The sequence below is a fragment of the Staurois parvus genome, unplaced genomic scaffold, assembly GCF_062004578.1.
Source record: "Staurois parvus isolate SC_StPar_1 unplaced genomic scaffold, SC_StPar_1.0 ptg000706l, whole genome shotgun sequence".
NCBI classification, from domain to species: domain Eukaryota; kingdom Metazoa; phylum Chordata; class Amphibia; order Anura; family Ranidae; genus Staurois; species Staurois parvus.
In genome coordinates this window covers 2495234-2512711 of record NW_028318502.1, presented here as the reverse complement: position 1 = coordinate 2512711, position 17478 = coordinate 2495234, and the positions used below count along the sequence as shown (strand labels likewise).

Genomic DNA, 17478 nt, shown 5'->3' with positions numbered 1-17478 from the left:
GAACGAGGGTTGAATATTTTTCTGGCTGATGGTTCACAAATTAAATCAGGGTTGGTAGATCGAGAGACCCCTCCTTTGTGCACCACAGTAGCAGGCCACCACCAGGAACTCCTCCGCTTGGACGCTATTGCGTCCCCTCTATTTCCAGTGATTTTGGGGCTCCCATGGTTATGGGCTCATGATCCCCAAATTAACTGGAAGACTGGATCTGTTCAATTTCACTCACTATACTGCCAGGAGCACTGTCTCCTAAAGTCATCACCAGGGCCCCCAACCTTGTTTTGTGTGAATACAGATACAGATCTAGCACAGACTGTGCCCTCCGCATACCATTTCCTTGACGTGTTCAGCCCGTGAGGTGCAGAGATTCTCCCTCCACACCGGGCCTATGACTGCCCTATTGACCTGCTCCCGGGATCCGAGATTCCCTTCGGCCGAATCTTCCCACTGTCTGAACGAGAGTTGGGCGCCCTAAAAGAATACATTGATGACAGTCTGCGGAAGGGATTTATTCGCCCTTCCACTTCACCAGCCGGGGCGGGAATCTTTTTTGTAGAGAAGAAGGACCAGTCCCTGAGGCCCTGCGTAGACTATAGGGACCTGAATAAGATCACCATGAAGAACCAGTACCCCCTTCCCTTAGTCCCTGAATTATTTCAGAGACTAAAGACGGCCTCCATCTTTATCAAACTAGACCTCAGGGGAGCCTATAATCTAGTGAGCATTCGGGAAGGGGATGAGTGGAAGATCGCCTTCCGCACTCGCTTTGGGCACTTTGAGTACCTTGTTATGCCATTCGGTCTCTGTAAAGCACCGGCTACATTCCAACACTTTGTGAATGACATTTTTAGGGACATCCTGGACATCTATGTGATTGTGTATCTGGATGACATCCTGATTTTTTTCCTCATCCCTGGAGACACATAGAGATCACGTCAGGAGTGTACTGGAGAAGCTGCGCAAGCATGGCCTGTATGCTAAAGCTGAAAAATGCAGCTTTGAGCAGAGCAGCATTCCCTTTTTGGGGTTGATCATTTCAACCAATGGGGTTGCGATGGATCCCCAAAAAATATCATCTGCAGTTTTAGAATGGCCAGTCCCCACGGATAAAAAGGGGGTCCAGCGATTTATTGGCTTCGCCAATTTTTACAGGAAATTTATTAAAAATTTCTTGGGCCTGGTAACTCCCATCAGTCAGCTTACTAAGGTGGGGGTGCGTTTCCGATGGACACCTGAGGCACAGACCGCCTTTGAAGCCTTGAAAAAACTATTCACGACAGCCCCTATTTTGAGTCATCCCGATTCTTCATTACCTTACATTCTGGAAGTAGATGCTTCGGAAAATGCGGTAGGAGCTATTCTGTCGCAAAGAATAGGAGTGAAGGAGCTGATGCACCCAGTGGCTTTCTTTTCCAGAAAACTCTCCCATCAGAAAAGAATTATGATATTGGGGATCGGGAGTTGTTAGTGATTAAGACAGCACTGGAGGAATGGAGATATCTATTGGAAGGGGCATTGCATCCCATCCTGGTCTATACTGACCATAAAAATCTAGCATATCTGAGGACAGCAAAACGCCTGAGGCCGCGTCAGGCCAGAGGGGCATTGTTCTTCTCAAGGTTTACTCTGCACATCACGTATCGGCCCAGATCTAAAAATACTAAACCGGATGCTCTCTCCCGGATGTTTGAGGACCCTGGGGAGACAGCCAAACCTGATACTATTCTGCCGGCGAGTAGCTTTTTGCTACTTCAGTCCGAACTCCTAACTAGACTTCAAGCTGCTTCCACGGGGACTCCTAGGCCACCTGGAGTCTCATTGCAGAACAAGGAAGGTCTCTTGTGGAGGGGGGAGCAGATCCTGGTACCCGACGAGACGCGAGCTCTAGTCTTAGGCTATTGCCATGACCACCCGTTAGCAGGCCACTTTGGGGTACACAAGACATTGGACTTGCTCCAACGCATGTTTTGGTGGCCAAGCATGGCCAAAGATTGCGAAATGTATGTCAAATCCTGTGCCGTCTGCAGCAGGAACAAGCCCACCAGAGACAGGGCTTGGGGCTTGCTGCGACCACTGCCGGTGCCCGACAGACCTTGGAGTATGATCGCAATGGACTTTGTGGTGGAATTACCGCCGTCACAAGACCATACTGCGATCTTTGTAATGGTAGATCGGTTGTCCAAGATGGCTCACTTCCTTCCATTGAGAGGTACACCATCTGCTTCAGAAACGGCACAGGTATTTATCAGAGATCGTAAGGCTACATGGAGTACCAAAAAACATTGTATCTGATTGGGGTGTTCAGTTCACTTCAAGGTTTTGGAGGGCTTTGTGCGAAGGGTTGGAAATTGAACTTTCATTCTCCTCAGCATACCACCCGCAAACAAATGGTCAAACTGAGCGAACCAACCAAACACTAGAACAGTACCTTCAGTGCTATACATCGTTCCTCCAGGACAACTGGCTGGTACTTTTACCCCTAGCTGAATTTGCATACAATAATGCTTGCCACTCTGCCACTAAGCAATCCCCGTTCTTCGCCAACTATGGCTTCCATCCCTCGTTCTTACCTGATTTGATCCCAGAAAAACCAGTCCCAGCAGCTCAAGAGACCCTAAATTTCTTAACAACCAATAACAAGTTATTTCAAGAAACCATGGCAAAAGCCCAGGAGGACAGTAAAAGGATATTTGATAGAAAGAGAAGGGGGGAATTGGTTATACATCCAGGGGACCAGGTATGGCTGGCCACTACCAATCTGAAACTGGCGTGCCCATCGAGAAAGTTGGCACCCAAATTTGTGGGTCCTTTCCGGGTAGAGCGTAAGGTTAATGAGGTAGCATATAAGCTGGCACTCCCCGAGTCCTTCAAAATCCATCCTGTGTTTCATGTGTCCCTACTGAAAACCGCTGTAGCAGATCCTTTTACAGATCGTAGATCTAGAACCCCAGAGGCCATAGACATCAATGGGGAAGAGGAATTCGAGGTGGAGGCTATTATTGACTGCAGGCGGAGGGGGGGCAAACACAGTATCTTATCAAATGGAAAGGCTATGGGCCAGAGGAAAACTCTTGGGAACCTGCTCAAAATGTTCATGCCCCTCAGTTAATTTGGGAGTTCGTTCACAACCAGCCTCAAAGGAGAAACCGATTGGGCATCCGGAGGCTGTCCGTAAGGGGAGGGCAATGTCAGGGAATGGGAAGATCGCTGCGGCGATTGAATCCGCACATGCGTAGGGTCCTGACAAAACGTACAGGCAGGCGGGCACTAGGACCCAGACGCGCCTGTCACCAATGACGGCACCAGGCAAGCATTAGGACCCAGGAGTGCCTGTCAGGAGTTGGGCTGGCTATTTAAACCCAGCTCTTGCAATGCTCAAGTGCCTTATGGTCTTTCCTGTGTTCCTGTGAGTTTACTTTGCTGCTGACCCTGCCTGATCTGCTGACTTCTCCTGCTCTGACCCCTGGCTTGCCTGACCATTCTGCTGCCTGCTCCTGCACTTTTGATCTCCTGTTGCCAAACCCGGACCGTGACCCGTTTATTCTTCAGCCTGCTGTTTTGTACCGACCTGCTCCGCTGTTACCGACCCGGCCTGTCTGACCTCGCTTACTCTACCTCCTCACATCAGACTCTCACCTGCTGCGTACCACCGACAGGTGCCTCTTCCTCAGCTGGTTGCACCCAGGGGTCGCGACCTGGTCTCGGCTTGCTCCAAGTCCATCCCCACCATCAGGGGCTCTGGTGAACAAGCAGGTCGGAACTTAGATTCCACGCCCTGGGGAATTCTGGTCTGTGAGCCGCTAGAGGCTACCACCGGCTGGTCCCTAACATAACCTGTCTCATCAGGTAGGATTGGTGCCTCACTTACCACATGATGCCATTGTGGGGAGGGATTTTCCAAAATTCTGGGAGCTTTGGGATTGTCCTGACCCCCCCCCCCCCCACTGTCTTGTCTGCAGACCACGAAGGTGAATCCCAGAAATCGTCTGAGTGTGGTGAGGGCTCTCCCAAGTTCCCCTTGTCGGTACTAGCCGGGGAGACCCAAGGAACTGGGGAGGAGCCCGCCTCTTCAAATGAAAACCTGCCGGCTGTTGAATTTTCAGACTTAGAGGTGCATAGGGAAAATTTTGCCACCGACCAGTTGAAAGACCCCACACTGATAAAAGCACGGGAAAATGTGGTAAAACTAGATGGCGAACTAGTGAGCCCCAAGAAAACTTGTGCTTATCCATACCGCTCAAGGGGCAGAAGAAACCATTGAGCAACTGGTGGTGCCCAGACCTTACAGGAAGTAGGTGTTGGAGTTGGCCCATGGACACATCCTTGGGGGTCATTTGGGGGCGGAGAAAACACGGGAAAGAGTATTGCAGTGGTTCTATTGGCCTGGGGTCATTAACCATTTCAATACCGTGCAATTTTACACCTTCCTGCCCAGGTCATTTTTCACGTTTCAGCGCTCTCACACTTTGAATGACAATTGCGCGGTCATACAACATTGTACCCAAACTAAAATTTTATCATTTTCTTCACACAACTAGAGCTTTCTTTTGGTGGTATTTAATCACCGCTGGGGTTTTTATTTTTTGCTAAATTAACAAAAAAAGACCAAAAATTTTGAAAAAAAACACGTTTTTCTTTGTTTCTGTTATAAAAGTTTGCAAATAAATAATTGTTCTTCATAAATTTAGGCCGAGATGTATTCTGCTACATGTCTTTGGTGAAAATAACCCAAATTAGGATGTATTATTTAGTCTGTAGGAAAGTTATAAAGTTCACAAACTATGGGATAGATCTGAATATTGATCAATCCTGAAGTACTGACAGCCAATCTAATTTCTTGAGGTCCAAGAATGTCAGAACAGTACAGATATCCCCCAAATGACCCCTTTTTGCAGAGTAGACAGTCCGACGTACTTCATAAGAGGCATTGCAAGTTTTTTTAAGTATTTTTTTTTGTCATTTTGCGGAAAATTAAAAAATTTAAATTATTTTCACTATTTTTTTTTTTACATACTGTCACCAGTGCTGTACAGCGTCATCATATAACTGGCATGGCGGTGAACAGGGACACTGACTGGTGACAGTATGAAAAAAAATATATATATATATTTGTTTTATTATTTTTAATTTTCTATTACATTTTTATTTTTTTTTAAGATTTTTTTTTTCATATTGTACTATGACCAAAGTAGTACAATGTTACCATAGTAACATTGTACTACTTTGGGGAAGTGGTCAGTATTTTTTTTTTATTTTTTTCTTTATACACAATTTGCTTATAGCAAAGAATTACTTTTGAATGTGAATGAAATCGATTCAGGTTTTTTTTTTTTTTTTTTTTTTTTTGTGCTTGGCTGTGATTTGGTCACAGCTAATCACATGACATGTGCATGTGATTAGCTGTGACCATTCACAGCTAGGCAGTAGTATACAATGGATGGCATGAATGAAGCCATCCATTGTTTACAACTGTCATGTGACCTGCTGTGATTGGTCACATCAGGTCACATGGTACCAGGAACGGGAGCTTAGATCTGTCATCTCCCATTTTGCTTCTCAGGCAGTGCCCCTAACCAACCTGACAAAAGGGACGGAGTCGGTCATGGTTAAATGGTCCCCAGAGGCTGAAGCAGCCTTCCAGTCTTTAAAAAGGGCCTTATGTAGCCAGCCAGTTCTATACTCACCAGACTTCTCAAAAGACTTTGTGGTCCAGACGGATGCTTCCAATGTTGGCTTAGGAGCAGTGCTGTCCCAGGTTTGGAAGGGGGAGGAACACCCGGTAATCTACCTTAGCAGAAAGCTAAAATCTCACAAGGAAAATTACGCCACGATTGAGAAGGAGTGTTTAGCGGTAAAGTGGGCCCTAGATTCCCTTCGGTACTGCTAGGCAGACATTTTGACCTGATCACAGATCACGGTCCCCTGAAATGGATGGCTCAAAATAAGGAGACCAATAGAAGGGTAAAATGGTGGTTTATGGCCCTACAAAAATTTACCTTCATGGTAAAGCATCGCCCTGGAGTTCAGATGGGAAATGTGGATGCTTTATCCCGGGTTCATGCCTGCCTGGTTACTGGTGTTACAACCCCAAGGTTGAAACAAGAGGGGGGGGGGGTATGTGACAGTAGGCAGGTGAAATCACCTGGTTGCATCCTAGATGGACGATACATTTGTCCAAGGTTCAGACTCTATGGGGATTTGTTCCACTAGAGGGAAGTGCTGGGTCCTTCAGCACTGAGGTAATGGGCCCAGCTGAAGATAGTAGGCTCATTAAGGCTGTTATAAAACTTCCCAGCTTGCTTAGGCAGTTGCTCCAACCTGGAACCAGATCCATGTCTGAACTGACTGGGGAGCAAACATCTTATCTGTGTGCAGGGAGACAAAAGCCTGTGTGGCTAGCCTCCAACTACTAGCAACTAGGTATAGCATCAGGCTGTACCTAGTGGGTAGCTAGGGAAAGCTGTTGGTACAGTAAGTAGCCAAGTTGGCCAGGATGTACTTTGTACAAAGTGTAAATAAACTGCACCTTTCTGTTTTTTCACCTCCACTGTTGTTGTGCTGTGCCTGTCTTTTTTGTGTTGTGCACCCATCCAGGGGGTCACACACACCCTGCCGAGCTAACCCCGTTACAATATCTATACATATATGAAAGTGGATTTACATCCATAGGCAGTCTTCTCATCCTTTTTGTCCCCTTTTGGATTACATCAGCTGCTACTTTAATGACCGGGATACTCTACAACCATATACATCCATTAAGGATGGCTCAATGCCATTGATCTAGTGAAATCACTATTTGGTCACTTCTATGTCCATCAGTCTATTTGTTTTTCACCTCTATTACATTTTGGATCTCTATGGCTTATCCAGCATATCTTCATACAAAATGAGCAATGGCCAGAGAGGAATATATCAATATAGCAGCTGCATTTTTAGTGGCCATTCCTTCTTTCTGCTTTCCTTACTCTCTGTCTGTCCCTCTTTTCTGAGAGCTCTCAGTCCAATCAATAATTATATATTCATAGAATGTAATTATCAATGAATTATATGGATAACATTTGATTCATTGGATCCACTGTTACCATCTATGACCCATGAATTTCTTTTATATTGGGTTAATGTTATTGTGTTTTATGTGTCATTTTATCAAACAAGGTTTGTTATTGCTGTCCATGATCTCTGTCAATATTTAATCACAAATGAGATTCCTTTTTTCAAATACTTTGGGTTTGAGATGTTGAGCAAAAGCCATCTTTTATGTGTAGAGTATATTTGAGCTTGGACTTTGTGGTGAGCTCTCCTCCCCTCATTTTATATATATTCTAAGATATAAGCCTGGTAGGATCATATTTCTTTTAATTTTCTTACAGAATAAAGATCCTGCATTTGGATTTCAGGTGACTTATTTTATCAGAGTGAGTTTATACTGTGTCATCATTTAGGGAATTAAGCATGTCGAAGAAGTCTGCCGTTCACAACACTGCCCCTGACTACCTCACCAACCTGATCACCAAGTACCACCCTACCCGTACCCTTCGCTCCTCACAGGACCTCCTTCTATCCTGCTCCCTGGTCTCCTCCTCCCATGCACGACTGCAGGACTTCTCCAGGTCCTCCCCCATCCTCTGGAACTCACTGCCCCAATCCATCAGACTGTCGCCTTCCCTATTCACATTCAGGCGCTCCCTCAAAACCCATCTCTTCAGGGAAGCCTACCCCACCCTCACCTAACAGCCATCCTCCCTCATTCCTCCCACCACTTCATCCCCCTCAGCCACTTCCTACTGTACCTTTACCCCCTCCCTCCTAGATTGTAAGCTCGTAAGAGTAGGGCCCTCTTACCCCTCGTACGCTGTTTGTTGTTGTTGTACTGTGCCATGTATTGTCCCCCCTATTGTACAGCGCTGAGCAAACCCTTTGGCGCTATATAAACTCGTAGTAATAATAATAAGAGAGATCTCCTTATGGAAAGTAACACATGGTTCATTCTGTCCTCAGAGATCGGCTGATCTATGGCAGGAAAGGTCTCAATAGAGAATTCAGCCTTCAGATTCTGTGTGGAGCCTAAGAGGGGAGCAGAGTGCTGTGTGGGAGAGTGGAAATCCTCCTCTTGTTGCGCAGCTTGGACTTAGCCAGGCTGCGTGTGCTAGGAGTAGCAGGATCGGAACCATCCTGTTTACCTCTTTGTCCCGCCACCACGTAGGAGTCTGTGAGGCCCTGGAGCGACTTGGCAGGTTTCCTTCTCTTGTACATCTCTCCCTGGGTATTCTGTGAGGGTGGAGGTAGACAGTGGTAGCCAGAAAGCTTCTCCGGAGTAGAGCTGGAAGGTTGCTAGATAGGTGAGGCAGTGGGAGCTCCAGATCAAGCGGCCATGTTGTTCAGCGGCTGGACATGCCCAATGGGATTTAGGTTTTTTAATTAAGGACCTGTCAAATGTTTGAATTACTTTATTTCTAGATTTCAACTTTTTTTTGTGAATGGATAGGGGTACCCCCTACTTATTCACATGGGGGGTGGTATCTAGGGGTCCCCCTATTATTAAAGGGTTTTAGATTCTGATAAAATCCCCACCTGAGACAACCTGGGAAGGCTTGTGGGGAAGAGGTCCTTATTCTCATTATCAAGGGGACAAGATCCTTTACAATGGGGTCCTTCCTGCCAAGGCACCCCTGATGCTGAGGGCATGTGGCCTGATATGGTTCAGGTGGGGAGGCTCATGATCATCCCCCCTTTTCTATCCATCCAGGCTGCATGCTTGGATTAAGGGTCTGGTATGAGAGCCTCTCCCTTTAAAATTTGTACCAGAACCAGAGAGTCTGGTATGTATTTCCTGGGGAACCTCATGCATTTTTTTTATGACATACCCCTTTAAAGTCCATTCAAGACTCAGAGTTTCCCTTTAAAAAAAAAAAAACACTGCTCCTGACTGAATAGATGTTTTCAATTCTTTTTTTTTTTTTGTATTGGTTCATGTTCTCCAGGGCGGTGCTAAACACCCCATGCCTACTAGGACGGAAAACAGGCATTTTTAATTGAATTGGTTTTAAAAGAGTTCACCACATCCCTGTTGAACTGAACTCATGGCAAGGCCACAAGTGTTCTTGATCTACAAAGGTCACATGATGCTTTAATTGTCTAGTGGCGAGACTTTCATTTACAGGCCTGCTGTGTAAAACTCAACATTGCTTCTGCTGTTTTATATATCTCCCAGGAAGCATTGCCTAAAAGTATTTCCCTCTGTATTTAGTGTTAAGCTGATCACATGTATAACATTTTTAAAAATAGTTGATATTTATATGAAAATTCCCAACTTATTATTTTGTTAAAAAAACTTTTTTGTAGCCCATCTCTCCAGTATTACAAGAACCTCCTAGCTTTCATTTCCGCAATTGATAATATTAACCAGGATCCAGACATCTTACCCAACATCACTCTAGGCTTCCATCTATATGATTCATGGCTGGAATCCAGGAAGGCTGTACAGAGTGTTCTGCAGATCTTATCTGGACCAAATGGGACAATTCCTAATTATTCCTGTAAAGGACATGGGGAGCTGGCTGGTGTTATTGGAGATCACTATTCATCCACTACAATCCCAATCGCCCAAATCCTCGGATTGTACCGATACACACAGGTCAGTGAAAAATACTTGTACATTATTCTAAGGCAGCGGAGACAACAAAAACATGCCAGTCTGTGGAAGTTTAGGTGTATGTAAACTCTAACAGTGAGAGTGTTTGTAAAAGCAAAGTCAGTCAAACAAATGAAAACTCACCTGGGACTATCAGTAAGGATTTTGCCCCAGTTACCATCATTAAAATCCAATGCAATTACGTTTTTTAAGACTTTTATCTATAGCAGAGGTCTCCAAACTTTCCAAGTAAGGGGCTGGTTTACTAACGTTTAGGCTTTAGGAGGGCCAGGCGCTGGCCAGTGGAAGGAGACAATGCCTTGGTACAGTGACCCATCACTGGTTTTAATGGGAGGAATCATATCCCATTGTTGATATTAATGAGATGTATAGTGCCCTATTGATGTCAGTAGGAGGAATGGTGCCCCATCATTGGTGTCAGTTGGCGGAATAGTGCTCCAAGGGCCAGATAAAGGCAAGCACACATCCAGCTCTGAAGCCATAGTTTGGAGACCATTGATCTATAGTCATGAGACAGTTTGGTCCCTTCTTCTGCTGCTTGGAGGACTACGGAAAGAGAATGCAGAAGACCTTTTGGAGCTGCTACCAATTACAGTGGTGAGGGTTGGGCTATGGGATAGGATCCACTGTTAATCTTATATCTTTACTCACCCCCATTAGGCTCCCATTTTCCTTCTTCACTAACAGCACAGTTTGATGGAGGGGGTAAGGGTATTTGACAGTGGCTCCTCCTGTCATTACTACGCACAGCAGAGCAGAGGTCCTGTGTACCACCAGGGCCATCCAGAGAGATAAGTACCTTAGACACCTGGAGAATGTATACAAGTGGTGGCAATGCAGGACAGAGGTCCCCCCACTATCCAGGTTGTTCAGAGAACTGGGTAAGCAGTAGAGACCTGGAGCATGCTCACAAGTGGTGACAACACTGCAGTGGGTCGAAAAGCCTGCAGACCATTGCCACTGCCAACAAGCAGGAAGAAGTGACTGGCAGGATCAACAAGTATTTTAATTATAATAAAATATTTTAAACAAAATAGAAGGCATACAATGACAGACACATTTATTGTAGAGACTATATTTTTTTTTTGGGGGGGTGGGGCTTACTGACACTTTAGCTTTTCTTATTTGGTCTATTTATGTTTAATAAATATACCACTTTCATTTTCTTTCTGAAAATACTGGTAAATTGGCTTTTCTGACTGGTCACAATCAGTACTCCAGAGCAAGCAAATCACAAGAAAAGTCAGATCGAAGTCAGGTCCCATGATTTGCATAGTTTTTCTGGTGTTGTATAATTAACCTGAGTTGGAAAGCCTGTCCCCTGCCAGCCTGTAGAAGGGTCTCTGTTCTCTGTATGAAAGCAATGGTCTCTCTGCAGAGGTCCAAAATGCCCACTGATAAGTCTGAACTATAGCTAATAATATATATTACCCTTGCTGATTGGAGAGCAACAGATATGACTCTACAATTACAATATGCCCCTTCCAAGGCTGATCTATAGCTCTCCAATCAGCAAGTTTCAACTCAGAGAGCAAAGATCCTTCTCTACAGCATGGTGGATGGGAGCAGGTATTTCTACTCAGGCTCTGGCTGCATTTTATATACAAAAAAAAAGTAAGCCCCGGTTCACATCAATGTGACTTGTCATGTGACTTGCAAGTTCAAAGCTGCATCCCCTATCCCTTATTGGATCCATTCTAATCACTGTGACTTAAAAAAATGTCCCTGCACTCTTTTCTTGTGACTTCATTGTGGCCATAATTTATTCAAGTGGCAGCAAGCTGCAATGAAGTCACACATCATAGTCGGGTCTCTAAGTCGCACAACTTTAATCTGAAAGATCAGTTGTATTTTTAAATATTTGTACAGTGTGGATATCGTATGTACTCTCCAGCGCCTCAGGATATGCACAGCCAAAAGGGAAGCCAAGGGTACCAGGACAGCGACAACCAAAGGAAATGCTTCAGGGGTGCAGCCCTCCTCAGATGGGAAAATCAGCCACTGGATAGAGAGAAAACAGGTGGCGCACACCAATGGCCACAACGGCAGGCAAGGTGTTCTCACTGTCAGTGCGGTCAAATGGTTGGTCATCAGCTCTGAGGAAGGGGATTCGTCCCCGAAACGCGTCAGTAATTTGACAGTGAGAACACCTTGCCTGCCGTTGTGGCCATTGTCATTTTTCTATGCTTTTTAGATACATGCTTCGTCTGTGAGTAAGTTTTTAATATTCTTTCACTCCTACATTAAACCTTGGATAATGCACTAGGTGTGTGCGTCACCTGTTTTCTCTCTATTTGTACAATGCGGTCTCCAAAGATGATTCCACCGGCAGCTGGGTATGAATGTAATCTGGAAGTATAGTCACATTATAGTTATTAGTTATTCCTCCTCTTTGTAGATCAGCTATGGAGCCACCGATCGTTCATTAAGTGACAGACGGCTTTACCCGCATGTATTCAGGACCGTTCAGAATGATTATGTCCAATATTTAGCAATCACCAAACTAGTGAAATATTTTGGCTGGAATTGGGTTGCAATACTTTTTTCAGATGATGATAGCGGGGAGACTGAAGCGCAAATTCTGAAGAAACATTTGGCTTCCCAGGAGATTTGTGTGGCTTTTGAAAATAGAATGACTGTAAATTCTGCTACATATTATCAGTGGAAGGAAACACTTAGGAAAGCACCTTGTAAAGTTTTAATATTTTGTGGCTCCTTCACAAATGCTGCCTTTAAATACCTCCATGACTACTCTATTATCATTGAAAACTATATGATTATCCTTCCCCCAGGCTGGACTTCAGATGAACTCAAGATGATGACATTATTCATCGGTTTTATAACAAGTTTGTCTTTAAAATTTTTTGAGCCACCAGTTCTTAGAGATGAAATTGTGCTTGATGACGATCTATTGTCCAGGCATTCACAAACTAGTCTGCTAATGGATGATCTGACCATTACATTGTACAACATGACATCAACTCAAAATGGAAAAAATATTTATTTCCAAAATGTTACTAGCTTTAGACGTAATATCTTAATTTTTTTTCCTACTAAAATTGAGAGAAGTGTGCTTCACAGAGAACATGTACGAATGTATACTGCATTAGAAACTATGGCTGAAGCTATACAGTTTTTGAACAAGTTTGATCACAGTTTTAATATTAACAGATTTAATCGGGTAAGACGGTGTAGTGCTACAGTCTGTCAAATATTTTTTAGTTGAATTTTTGTATATAAACATAAGAAGGTTTTTTTAAGAGTACATTGACCACACATTTTATAATTATTATAATACAGGATTTATGTGGCACCAACTGTTTGCTCAGCGCTTTACAATATATAGGGAGACAATACAGCAACAATACAGTTCAATACAAGAGGGTTAGGAGGGCCTTGCTCCTTGGAGCTTACAATCTAAGAGGGAGGGGCTGGTGGTACAAAAAGGTAGTAACCATGGGGGATGAACTGATAGGAGAAAAATAAGGTTTGGTTATTAGCTGAAGGTAGGATAGGCTTCCCTGAAGAGAGAGGTTTTCAGAGATCACCTAAAAGTGGGCAGAGTAGGCAATAGATGCATAGATTGGGGGTAGAGAGTTCCAAAGAATGGGGGAGGCTCTCAAGAAGTCTTGGAGATGAGCATGGGAGGAGGAGGCAAGGCAGCTAGAGAGCAGGAGGTCAAGGGAGGCGTGGAGAGGATAGTTTGGGCGATATTTGGAGACAAGATTGGTGATGTAATTTGGGGCAGAGTTATAAATGGCTTTAAATGTTGTTGTTCATGTTTTGAATTTTATTCGTTTCGCAATGGGAAGCCAGTGGGGGGGATTGGCAAAGAGGCATGGCAGATATGGAATGGTTGGTAAGGTGGATGAATCTGGCAGCAGCATTCATGATAGACTGAAGAGGGGATAGCCTGCGATGAGGTCGGCCAATGAGGAGGGAGTTACAATAGTCAAGGTGAGAGATAACAAGGGAGTGAATAAGTTGCTTAGTGGTTTCATTGGCTAAAAATGGCATACCTTGGAGATGTTGCAGAGGTTGGAGATGTTGCGGAGGTGAAGTCTACAAGATTTGGACAATGATTGGATTTGGGGCTGAAAGGACAGATGGGAGTCCAGGATTACACCTAGTACCCTGGCATGAGGGGAGGGACTGATGGTTGTATTATTGATCTTGATGGAGAAATCAGGGGAGGGGGCAGGGGCTGGAGGGACTAGTATGAGCTCAGTTTTAGAAAGATTTATTTTGAGGAAGTGGAGTGACATCCATGCTGATATGTCACTTAGTAGGTTAGTAATGTGAGAGGAGACTGAAGGGGTGAGGTGAGGAGTAAAAAGATAAAATTTGTGTGTCATCAGCATAGAGATGGTACTTAAAGCCATGGGAGTTTATCAAGTGATCAAGAGGTGTAAATGGAGAAGAGAAGGGGTCCAAGGACAGAACCTTGAAGGACCCCTACAGAAAGAGGAAGTGGAGAGGAGGAGACAGAGTTATAAGTAATGCTGAAGGAGCTCTGCGATAGGTAGGAGTAGAACCAGGAGAGAGCAGATTCTCAAAGACCAAGAGAGTATAGTTTTTTGAGGAGGAGGGGATGGTCAACAATATCAAAAGCCGCAGAGAGGTCAAGTAGTAAGAGTACGGAGTAGTGGACATTGGTTTTAGCAGTTAGTAGGGCAGTTTCAGTGGAGTAGGGCAATTAGTATTAGTAGGGCAGTTTCAGTGGAGTGTAGTGATCAAAAACCAGACTATAAAGGGTGTTGTCAGTGAGGTGGGAGCACAGGCGATTGTAGAATAAGCGTTTTAACAGTTTAGAGGTAAATGGCAGCAAGGAGATGGGTCTTAAGTTGTTCAGATTGGTGGGGTCCAGGGAGGGCTTTTTAAGTATGGGAGTGATGTGCGCATGCTTTAGAGGGGAGGAAAAGGTGCCAGTGGAGAGGGAGAGATTGAAGATGTGAGTGAGGGAAAATAGGATATAAGTGGGTGACCATAGTAGTTGTGAAGGGTGTGGTGGTTTATGTAAGAATTTATTCTAAATACGTAGGGCGGTGTCCTCTCCCTTAAACAAAATATTGCAGTGCCTCCAGCCGTTAAAATACGGCAAATATTTAGGAAACCAATAATTTGGACACCTTAATAATTTGATCATCACTTAATTATTTATCTCGAGTTCTTTCACCAATATGATTTCGTACCATATACACAAAATTTGCGTTTTTGATAAATAAATTTATTTATGTACAAAGTGTGTGTGTGTGTGTGTGTATATGTATGTGTATGTATATGTGTGTGTATATATATATATATATATATATATATATTATAATTAATACAAACGCAAAATACTGGTGATGAATATATATTATTACACACAATCAAAGATCTAATATACTAATATCTATATGGGATCTGATGGGATCTGATTTTCAAATAAAAGAATACACAATTTTGGGAGGTTAATAGCAACCTATAGTGCTTCAGATATTATTTCTCATTTCTCGTGGCCATAGGGAAATAAGAAAATATCTCTGATAATTAGCACCACACAACACTACAAATTAGTTAATATGCAGTATATAACCTCAATACCAATATTCACACAGTTATAGCTAATAACAATTCAGAGGAGTTTACTACATTCCTAACCACACAATAAAATGTTATAAAGCTTTAGAAAGTTTGAAATGTCAAAGAAAATTACGATATTCTAGCACAGTCTCTCCACTCCCAGAATCTTGATTTTGAGGACTCCCCAGTGGGATGCAGTTGGGAAAAGAAGTATTTCTGGGCAGTCAGGCATCAGAATTTAACTGAGCATCAGCATCGCTGGTGGAAATCTTTTCCTTCAAAATGCCAGCTGGAAGTTCTCAGCAAAATGGCCACAGGTGGCAAGTGAGGTATAGTGCAGTATATATTAGCAACAGGGTAGATAAGAGATAGTTTAGAAGTTATAGCAGTCTTAGAAGCTGTTGCAGAAGTTTTAGCAGATCAGCAGATTAGAAGCTTGGAAGGTTGTTTAAGATGATCAGAAGATTTCAGAAGATGATTCCAGAAGATTATAGAAAAATGGATTGTTAAGTTGATGGAAAAATGGATTGTCCTTTACTTTGAGGTGTCTGGCCTTTTACACCATGCAAGTCCTTTGTTCTGAGGGACCGTCCGACAGATTTGTTGATTGGACGGTTGAACAGTTTGCGTACCTAGAGATGTTCCTAACCTGTCCACTGGGGACAGTCAGGTATTACAAATGAATGGGTGGTCTTAATGATGAATCACGTTTTATATAAACAGGATGTCTTTGTGGATCAAATATATGTCTTATTCAAGTATAGATGATTTCACTGCTAACCCTTGGATATGGACCATAGAAAGATGTGAATACATTTGGTTTCTGATATATGAACTGTATTGGAATGGTTGATTTCCTTTGGAAATATAGAAATTACCCAACTCACAAACCATCTTATATTATTCATCACTTCAAACTTCACTTGAGTGGGATACAATACCCAACCTTATTGAATAGATTTTGGTGTGTAGAAATATACCCTTGATAATATTTCCATTGATATAAACCACATTTTTTCTTTGTGTCTTAAATTACCCCGGTTTCACCTTTTTGCTGAATGCACAGTTCAAGGAAAGATTGCCTCTTGTTACTAGCTCTATTGTGCGATAATTAGAGTACACATCCAGTTGGAGTTTAGTGAGATGTTCTACTCACTATAATTGAGTTTCCTGCAACTGAAGTATCTCCTGGCTTCCCATAGACAATGGTGCTTGTTTGGTAATCACACACTGTCCAAGGTTTTGTGAGAAATAAGTCATTAACATTTTCGTCTCATCATTGTCCCTTTGGTACCTTGTGTATGCTCACCTGCAGACATTCAAATAGCGGTGTTTGACCTTATTGTCTATTAAACAAGTCTCTTCCACTCATTGTTTAGGATAGCTTCCTGGAAGGTCACCTGAAATCAACTAGGGATGTTAACCCATCACAATCAGTTTATAATCCCCTATTTGGGATAATATCATTTTTCTTAATAAACAGTCCAAAAGTCATCACAGGGGACAGAATCCAGGGGGCACGTGATGAGACGGGCTTCTGAGAAAACTTTAGTGACCTCTTCAGTAGTAGCGAGGTCAAAATAGGAAAGTGTTGAGGTTGGTCTAGTATAAGGTATGCTAAGTGGGATAGATGTCTGCAGTGGAGATGCCCTTATGAATTGCATCAATCTTATTTTTGAAATGATTGGTAATCTCGTGAGCAGTGAGTTATTGGGTGGAGGCGGAGGTGGAGAAAGTAGAGAGTTAAAAGTAGAGAAGAGACGACGAGGACTGGATGACAAGGTATTAATAAGAGTGACAAAGTAGGCTTGTTTGGCAGCATGGAGGGAGGAATTGTATTTTAAGAAAGCAGATTTATATCGGGTGAGTGTTTGCTGGGATTTGGTTTTTATGCCACAGTCACTCCAGTGCATCACTATGTCGCTTAAGATTTCTGGTGTTGTCAGTCTGCCATGGTTGTAATGGTTGGGGCCTGATAGTTCATGTAGTGAGAGGAGCAAGTGAGTCTAGTGTGGATGAAAGCAAGCTGTTGAAGACAGCAGTGGCCAGGTCAGGGCAGGACAAGGGAGAGATTCTGTCATAGAGGCAGCCAGTTGCAGAGTAGAAAAAGAAGGGTTAAAGTTGTGAAGGTTTCTGCGGGTAATTGTTCGCTGCTTGGAGAGATAGGTGTTTGAAGATGAGGTCACTGTGAAGGTGATGAGATTGTAATCAGAGTGAGGAAAGGGGGTTTGTGAGGTTGCAGGGAGTGCAAAGATGGGAGA

The 17478-nt window shown here is 43.5% G+C and overlaps 1 protein-coding gene across 1 annotated transcript in view; it reads left to right on the top strand.

Moving 5' to 3' along the window:
* The window catches only part of LOC149445867 (vomeronasal type-2 receptor 26-like), a 127350-nt gene that overhangs the window by 71037 nt on the left and 38835 nt on the right, over positions 1-17478 (top strand). Inside the window, exons 2-3 of the mRNA XM_089653316.1 lie at positions 9343-9634; positions 12051-12833. Coding sequence (XP_089509442.1) covers positions 9343-9634; positions 12051-12833 — 1075 coding nt within the window. The remainder of the gene's footprint in view (positions 1-9342; positions 9635-12050; positions 12834-17478) is intronic.